Raw genomic sequence first — 9599 nt, forward strand, 5'->3', positions numbered from 1 at the left:
TTCTTTGCAGTGTGTTTTGTGCAAAAGAGAGAGAACAAAGTGACGACAAGTACTCTTGTTTGGATTTATTTTTTTACTTAAAACACTGTGTAAACCCAGCTCATGGTGCTTTTATTCAATGAAACATGGAAAAACAAATCAGGGCTCAGAAGCTTGCATAAACCTAGTCACTGCCCACGCTTATACTGTGTTAAGCAATGTTGTATTTGACTTTGTGTGTCATTTCAACCCAGGCTATGGGTCAAAATGCAGCTAAGGCAAAACAGGATAACAATAATTTGTAATAATGGTTTAATACTGGCTAGCTTGCTATTAGTATGGTTTTAGTATGTTGTCCGAAATTAGATATTTTGTTGCTGGACAAAGCAACTAGCATTATTTTGCAGAAGAAAGGGTTCCTAGAGCATTGACAAAGCAGAGCTGCTTCAGAAGAAACATCTCTGTTGCTACAGTCCTTTTCATCATTCACAGTATGGAAGGAATTAATTGTGGACATAAAGGATTTAACTATTCCTTCTCCCCCCCACCATCCTCCACTATGCTTTTTCTATTTTTTACATTAAAAAAAAAAAGAACAATAAACAAGCAATGAGAAAGTTGGCTGAAAAATTTAGACTTTACAGCAAAGATGATGCAAGCAACTGCAAGAGTGATTAACTTGACTGGCCCCCCATCATTGCTAATATTTCTATGAAACTTCCATATGTTTCAAAACATGTAAGTTACCTAATATGGGTAGAATGAAGAATTCTCTGTAGCGGCTCGTGAGCATAGCTACTATAAAGGTATGATTTAGGGTTGGTGATAAGAATTACAGGCCATTCTTCAAATTTCAGGTCAGCAAAACTGAAGAGATCATGATCAAAAGCAAGAATCCGATACCTGATATTCAACAATTAAAATAATATTTTAATTAACAAGGAACATCTTAGAGAATAGAAGATATTTATTTATTTATTTATTTATTTTATTAATTGTATATGCCACCCATCTTCCTAATAAGGTGATTCTGGGCCACTTACAGATCACAAAAAGATAAATAGAAAAGCAGTTAAAATCTTCAAATTATGCAAAAAACAAAACAAAACCCAGGAACCAAGAGACAGATGGTACAGGGATAAGTTTATCTTACCCTGTCAGCCATCTCCAGTGGTGAGCAGTCCCTTCGTGGCCCCAAACTAGCTAGCAAAGTCATGTTTTAACACCCTTCTGGAAGGCCAAAAGGGTGGGAAAGTTTTTCCTTCTGGTGGTCCAGAATGGACCACAGCGAAAAAGGCTCTTGTCTTTGACCTTCCCACTGGACTTCCTTAGCAGACGCGATCCGTAGCAGACCTCTTTTGCTGGCACAAATGTGTGAGTTAGTCCCTTTGGAGTGAGATGGTTCCTCAGATACTCTTGACTCATGCAATATAGGGCTTTAAAAGTAATTGAAACATACCTTGAACTGGGCCCAGAAGCAAACTGGTAACCAATGCAGCTTGTGCAATAGCAGTGTAATATGTGCCACTCTGGGGCCTACAGAATTGTGCATGCTGCTGCATTCTGCACTTGCTATAGCTTCCGAATACTTTTCAAGGGTAGCCCCATGTAGACCGTGTTGCAGTAATCCAACTAAGAGATGATTAGGGCATGAATGACTATGTGTAGTCAATTATGATCCAAGTAAGAGCTCAACTGGCGCACAACACAAAGTTGCACAAAGGCCCCTCTAGTCATGATTGCCACCTGCTCTTCAAGCAGGAGTCATGAGTCCAGGAGAACCTCCAGTTTGCATATTGTGCAACCATGCCATCCAGAACTAAAAATGATAAACAACTGGATCCTGAGTTCCCTTGCACCCACAACCACTCTCTTTTGCCAAGGTTCATTTGAAGCTTGTTGTCCCCCATCCAGACCCCTACAGCTTCCAGGCACTAAGAAATGATAGAAAATAGAAAAATAAAATAAAATTTGCCTTTGCGTTGGACATTTACTTACTTCCTATTATGCTTCCAGTCTCCCAACTCCAGTTCTAAAGTTCCATCAGGATGACGAGTATGAAGGACAGGCATCAGGCCACCCAATGTATGGAAATGCCCACACAAATAAACTAAGGCAAAACTAATCAAAGCAAAATATAGCATTAATTTATAGCATACAATATCATTACTCTGAACTTTTGCCATTATAAAGTCTAAGAAAAGAAACCATGAGCTTAGAAAAACTATCATTTTAAAAAACAAACTATGTCTAACTATTAAAAATACTGGGATTACTGAATTAAAATAGGGGAATTCAAAGCTAGAGATGAATCCAAAATTCATACTATGCTATCTAAACAGCTGAAAATAAAAAAAATAGTGCCAAGAAATGCTGCAAAACTGAGAACAGACAAATACCCTCAGTATAGAACTGAACTACATCAAGCTTGTCTGACTTCATCTGGCAGTCAGCACTGGGCATTTTTTGCACATTATTGCTCAGGACTTGGTGATATTATAAATTATGAAGGAGATGATGTCAAAGGAGAGTACAGGGATGACAAATTGGTCTGTACTGCCTTGTAACCCCGTGAATAAGTCTCTGTAAAATGATCAGGAGAAGAGACTGTGGTTTTGATTTCTCCATTACAGGAGCATACATGTCCTGGGAAAAGGGATCTTCTTAATACCTTTTGTTTACCTAGGAAAGGGCATTGCAACATGAAGAACTATTATTTTTAGAAATATTAACTTCTGGCCAATTAACACTGTAATTTTAAAAATAATTATTTCTTGTTATTCATTAATACAAAATGAACAATTTATTTTAAAAAGCAGAAGATAAACAATTCATATATTTCAAAAAAAAATTTTTTAAAATAGTATACCGCATGGCTGCTCGTATTCCTGGAGATACAGAGATGATTGATGAGGTAGGGAAATGACCAAACAAAATGGTATGGTTACTATCATGACTTTCTGAGATCAGTGCAGACAACTCTGCCATTTTATTCTGAAATGAAAAGGTGCAAAAGTTTTAATAATACATTGACTGCCAACAGTCAACACATACATGCAATTTTTAAACACAATATTAGTACTGGAAGCCATGAACATCTTTAAAGTCCTAGTTACAAATAAAGTTTAATATTTGTAAGCCACCCAGGATCACCTCTAGATGAAGTGGGCAGCACACAAATCTAATCTTATTATATAAATAGAAATGTAAATGTTTGTTTGTTCAAAATCTTAAATCTCCGAAAGTTCTTCACCGATTGCTTTGAAATTTTGACACAACGTTGCATTCGAATACGAGCGTGTTTTTATATACCTACTATTATATAGATGTCACACCTGTGACAGGTAAAAACATGCTTTTTTTGAAAAACAGCGCCATCTGTTGGACGTAAATTTAACCAGACTGAGCCACAGCAACACGTGGCCGGGCACAGCTACTAAAATAAATAAAGAAGAAACATCTCCAAATGGCTCCCATTTAACAGTTAAAAAATAACAATTTTATTTTTATATCCACATGACCCCAGGACAGTACAACCATAATAAATATGTTTGTTGTTTTTGTTAATTGCAAAGTCATGTCCGACCCATCGTGACCCCAGGTCTTCCTGTCCTCTACCATCTTCTGGAGTCCATTTAAGCTCACGCCTACTGCTTCAGTGACTCCATCCAGCCATCTCATTCTCTGTCGTCCCCTTCTTCTATTGCCCTCAATCTTTTCCAGCATCAGGCTCTTCTCCAGTGAGTCCTTCCTTTTCATTAGGTGGCCAAAATATTTGAGTTTCAACTTCAGGATCTGGCCTTCTAAAGAGCAGTCAGGGTTGATCTCTTCTAGGACTGACCGGTTTGAACGCCTTGCAATCCAAGGGACTCGCAGGAGTCTTCTCCAGCAATATAGTTCAAAAGCCTCAATTCTTTGGCGCTCAGCCTTTCTTATGGTCCAACTTTCACAGCCATACATTGCAACTGGGAAAACTATGGCCTTGACTATACGCACTTTTGTTGGCAGGGTGATGTCTCTGCTTTTTAGTATGCTGTCTAGATTTGCCATAGCTTTGCTCCCCAGGAGCAAGCGTCTTTTAATTTCTTGGCTGCAGTCCCCATCTGGGGTGATCTTGGAGCCCAGGAAGATAAAATCTGTCACTACCTCCATTTCTTCCCCATCTATTTGCCAGGAATTGAGAGGGCAGGATGCCATGATCTTGGTTTTCTTAATGTTGAGTTTCAAGCCAACTTTTGCACTCTCCTTCTTTACCCGCATCAAGAGGCTCTTTAGTTCCTCTTCACTTTCTGCCATTAGAGTGGTATCATCTTCATATCTTAGGTTGTTGATATTTCTCCCGGCAATCTTAATTCCAACTTTTGATTCATCTAGCCCTGCCTTTCTCATGTTGCCAAGCATCTGTATTTTGATCATGTGACCAGGGGGATACTGCAACAGTGTTGCGAAAAATGGTCATAAGTCACTTTTTTCAGTGCCATTGCAACTTTGAACAGTCACTAAATGAACTGTGGTAAATTGAGAACTACCTGTAAAGGCAAGGTATTCATACAACCGTGCTGTTTCACAGAAGCTATATGTGTATGTTGGAATATAGACATAGCTCTGGACTGGGTCTGATCTTTCTAATGCTGCCAAAGAATCTTCTATATCACAACATGATCATGAGACAACAGTAGAATATTTAAGAAAAACAATCTCAACAGATTGTCTTAATACTCTTTTTATGATTATCACTGACAGATTCCCTTAAGGAAATACTTAGAATCTTGAGTTTGACTAATAATTTAGGATAATTAGATGATGGCCTTCCTATAGAACAATGATGGCGAAACTTTAAGAGACTGAGTGCCCAAACTGCAACCCAAAACCCACTTATGCATCGTCGAGTGCCGGCTGGGTGTGGCCCATTGGCTGGGTGTGGCTGTGGTGGTAACGGCAGACTGGGTGGGACTAAAAAGTTCAATCAATCAATTCCAACTTTGCAAGACCTTTTTTTTCCCGCGAGAAGTTGAAATTGACTGATTGAACCTTTTTTTTTTTTGCACATGGCGGCGGAGCCTAAAGCGAAAAGGTTTTATAAAACCCAGCTGAAGACCTAGAACTGGGGTGATGGCGCACGTGCCCACAGAGAGGACTCTGAGTGCCGCCTCTGGCACCCGTGCCATAGGTTCGCCACCACTGCTATAGAACCTATCTATCCCTGAAGATTGCTCTGTGACCCAAAGTAGGGATAGAGGGGCATTTTTTTCCCCTTTGCAGCTAATGAATGCAATGGAGGTCTATGTGCAAAGAAACCATAATAAGGAATGGGTGTTTTGCTAGAGACATATATTATTTCAAAACTACCTAAATCTCCATTGATCCTTTGTCCCATAGGAAACTAAATCTCATGAAAAGATTTGGTCACTGCAAATGAAACTCACGCCACAGGAAACTAAATTCACTATCTCTTTGAAAATGCTCACTCTTCAGAGATGTGAGGCATACCAACCTCATTGATAAAATATTGCATATCTCAAAGACTGAAAGTAGGAATACTGACAAAAATATGTGAATACAGGTAGTCCTTGACTTACGACCACAATTGAGCCCAAAATTTCGGTTGCTAAGCGAGACAGTTGTCAAGTGAGTTTTGTCCCATTTTATGACCTTTCTTGCCAATTATTAAGTGAATCACTGCAGTTGTTCAGTTAGTATCATGGTTGTTTGTTAAATGAATCTGGCTTTCCCATTCATTTTGCTTGTCAGAAGGTCGCGATAGATGATCACATGACCCTGGGACACTGCAATGTCATAAATATGAACCAGTTGCCAAGCATCTGAATTTTGATCACGTGACCATGGGAGTGCTATAACGATCGGGTGAAAAACTGTCATAAGTCCATTTTTTCACTGTTATTACTTCGAACATCACATTACGAATTACTGTAAGCAGAGGACTACCTGTACTTGGAACACTTCATTCAGACATTATGGTTAACATATGTAAGACACACAACTGGCCTCAATTTTTTCTGATCTTTTGATTTGATAAAACATTGTTTTTTCTAACATTACCGCATTTAATATCCCAAAGAAATTGTAGGGTCTCTTGGGACCTGGATCAAGACTTGCATCCACGCAGGTGAAAGAATATTTTCCAAAAGGTGTTCTATGAACGTAATGAAAGGAGCCATCTTTCTGCCACACAGAATATTTCCTGCCAAAGAAAAGGACTTTAAGAAAAATCTAATCAGGAGAAATATGTTACATGAGAAGCTTGTAAGGATAACAGATATGTTAACAGAGATGCATTTGGGCTCAGTTCACCTCCATTCTTAGTTAGCCAAATAATAGTAATAGTAATAGTAGTAGTAATAGTAGTAGTAATAGTAGTAGTAGTAGTAGTAATAATAATAATAATAATAATAATAATAATAATAATAATAATAATAATAATAATAATAATAATAATAATAATAATAATGTGACTTAAATTTCAAAACTTGAATTTCCTCGCTCCTTCCTTCAGAAGGTTAAGGAAAAAAATGCAGCTACCAAATAGTACAGAAAGGAGAAAAGAGTCTTGGTTACCTGTAATTGGAGAGCCAGATTAGTATATGGTTAAGGCATCAGGCTAGAAACTAGAACACTACGTGTATCTTGTTTAAATAGAAATGTCTGTTCACTCTATATTTTTCTGGACTGCTGAAACCATCATTACATGCTAACATACCTGTAGTAATTACGAACACTCTCCAGGCTAGGAATGTTGAATGTATCTGCAATGAAAATGGTAAACATTTCGATCCAATTTCATGATAAAGCTAGGAATAAAAAAGTAGTCTAAGTTTAAAAAAACATCATTGCGGTTATGAACTTAAAAGAGAAGCAGAATGGCTAGGGAGGAAAACAAGATTTTTTGCATAAACCAAACGCTAAGAGGCTTTTTGGCGAAGCTAAAATTATATTATTTAAGGAAATTTACAACAGAATGGACAAAATAAAAACAAGAAAAGCTAAATATATAAACAATATTCTCTTACTTTAAATATATATTTATACTTTTCATAATGATTCCAGACACTTTTAAAATGTTATGGTATATAAATGATTTAAATAATTTATGTAATATCAAAAAATTAAACAAGGTTAAATGAGGGGGTATGACAGTCTAGCATTTCCTAATGATCAACATAAAATTAGAATTACGTGCCTAAAGTCTTCTCTCTGTCTTACCATGATTTCCTTTTATATCTATCCATTTTGTCTTTTCCATGACCTTAGATCTTTTTAGGATTGTCTGGTAAGTTTGCCACTCCACCTCAAACTGATTAGACCCAAATCCATCCTTTGTTTTGGCATCAGTCAAGTCACCTGTTTAATGAATAGAGAATAGCTCCAGAACCCAATGAACAATAGAAGAATGCAGAATAAACCAAATGCCAGTGACAACAAGCTATTTAGAAATCAGGTTTGACACCTATTGCAGCATATTACCACCTTATTATGACTGTAAGTTTCCTTTGAATTTACAGAAAATGTCAGTATTTGCGCTCTACACATTGTTACATAGGGTTTATATTCTACAGCAGACCTGAGCATTTTACCGCCCGCAAGCTACATCTAGCCCATAGAGGTGGCTGGGGAAGTGAGGGCAGCGGTGGCACTCCTACATAACAGTCCCAGTTTCTTCTGTCACCTCTTGGGAAAATTGTTTACTCCTGCTCTACAGCATATCAGAATTTGCAAAATTTTGCTTTAATCAGACCACCTGGCTCTTCCTCTCAGTAAACATAATAAGTCATAGATAGGCTTCTATTAGGAAATTGTCTGAACCAGAGAATCTGGCTCAGAACAAGATTTCTGAAGAACAAGGCAGAGAAGACAGTTTAGCTTGTTAATCAGCTCCTATCCCAAACTGACTTGAATAAAGTCCTTTAATTTTAAATTCTATTAGCCATATAGGAGTGAGGCACAATGCCATACTGCACTGTAGAGAAGCATGCAGTGGGGTGATCTGACCCTTCATCCAAACCTAGATAGCCTACTAGCTATAGACTTTCCACACTATAAAAAAGACTACCTATCATCTAATAAACTGCAAGATCATCAACAAGTGCTAGTGACCTTCAACTAGCCAACCTTTTTTCTTAACCAGCTGCATGTAGTATTTATATATATCCATATTAGCATACTAACAGTCCACTAATCTTAACTAGATTAACTCTGTTTGTAAAGTCAGAAAAAATAATATCTATGAGGTGTTTCTTGAAAGATCTCAGATTAATATTAATTCTAACTAGTTATTCAACATGTCTTATGTATATAGTACATGCATTTAAGTGTATAATAAATAATAAACAGAATGTCAAACAATCAGTAGATAAACACCATTAGAAAAACAAATAAGTCCAAGGTCAATCTCTTAAATATGCAAGCCAGTCTTTCCACTCCAGACAAGATATTTTGTTGGACATATTATGATTGAAAAAGTTCATTTTGTGCCACTCAGGCTCTTTCACAGGATCTTAACAGAGCTCTCAAACAAATATTTAGGCACAAAAATCATATGATGGGCTGACATGTTAATATAGTTTTGGGGGAATACTACTTCAATTACCCAATTTGACTTACAGCCATGGACTTACCTTGTGGTTTGCCATCCAAAACTAACAGCCCAGTTTAACTTTTGAAATTAGTCAATGTTAGCGGATTGTTATCAGAGGACTAAGTCTAGATAAATAAACTGCATATTTACTTTTGTCTGCAAGAGAAAGCAAATACGCAGTTGCCAAAGTGGCAGAAAGTGGAGGAGGAACTGTTTCTGGTATTTCAAGTTTTTGGGGATTCCCTCTAATGCTTAGAACCTATGTAATAACCTTTCAGTGGCCCAGCTTGTTTTTTTAAGGCAGTCCTACCAAATAAGTAACCAGCAGCTCAGCATATTCCCCAAAGAATTTAGGGTGTAATATATAAAAATGATGAAACAAAAAAAAAATCTCACCTGTCACTAAAGTAAGAGCAGGTTGAATTATGGGAATTGTTTCCTTACAGAACTTCTCAAAATNGCCCAGCCACCAATCGCAGCATTTTCGTCGGGCTCTTCCGCATCCACTCCCAAGCGTGAATCAACGGTCCCGGTCTGCAACCGGCAACCGGCCACAGCCACCCACTTCCGCCCCCGGCTGCCGGCTCTGCGGGGTCCTACGCCACTCAGCTTGTATTAGCCCGCCCCTCTCGGGTTTCTATTGGAGGACGGAGAATCTCTCTGCGACGTTTCCCTGCCCCTCCCCCTCCCCGTCCCGCAGCGGGATGGCAAGGATGGATGATCTGCTAGCACAGCTGGCTGGATTAAGATCGCCTGGGAATCCCAGGCTGATCCCAGCAAGAAATAGTTAATGGATTTAGGTGGTTCTCTTGCGAAAATTTGTTCCTCACCTTTGGCGTGAGATTTTGACCAGAAAATGGCAACTGCCTGAATTGATTGGAAAACATTGAAGAGAACGCGCACGCAGATAGACTGACTGACTCCTGGATAGTTTCTTCTAACTGGGAAATATTAAACTTTGTGTTGCGTTATTCATTCATTTGGGGGAAAAGAACAAAATATTGCTTGGTTTTAAACCCTATCTGCC

The 9599-nt window shown here is 38.2% G+C and overlaps 1 protein-coding gene across 1 annotated transcript in view; it reads right to left on the reverse strand.

The window, feature by feature from the left end:
- LOC107297676 (transmembrane protein 62-like) overlaps positions 1-9023 on the reverse strand; it is a gene marked incomplete in the record, with an annotated part of 20310 nt that extends 11287 nt beyond the window's left edge. The window contains 7 exon segments of the mRNA XM_029286368.1: positions 727-882; positions 1978-2100; positions 2849-2973; positions 6040-6181; positions 6698-6743; positions 7201-7338; positions 8969-9023. Of these exon segments, the coding sequence (XP_029142201.1) occupies positions 727-882; positions 1978-2100; positions 2849-2973; positions 6040-6181; positions 6698-6743; positions 7201-7240 (632 nt within the window).
- Between the last annotated feature and the right edge of the window lie 576 nt (positions 9024-9599).

This window comes from Protobothrops mucrosquamatus, unplaced genomic scaffold, assembly GCF_001527695.2.
Source record: "Protobothrops mucrosquamatus isolate PMUCROS unplaced genomic scaffold, P.Mucros_1.0 scaffold3455, whole genome shotgun sequence".
Lineage (NCBI taxonomy): Eukaryota > Metazoa > Chordata > Lepidosauria > Squamata > Viperidae > Protobothrops > Protobothrops mucrosquamatus.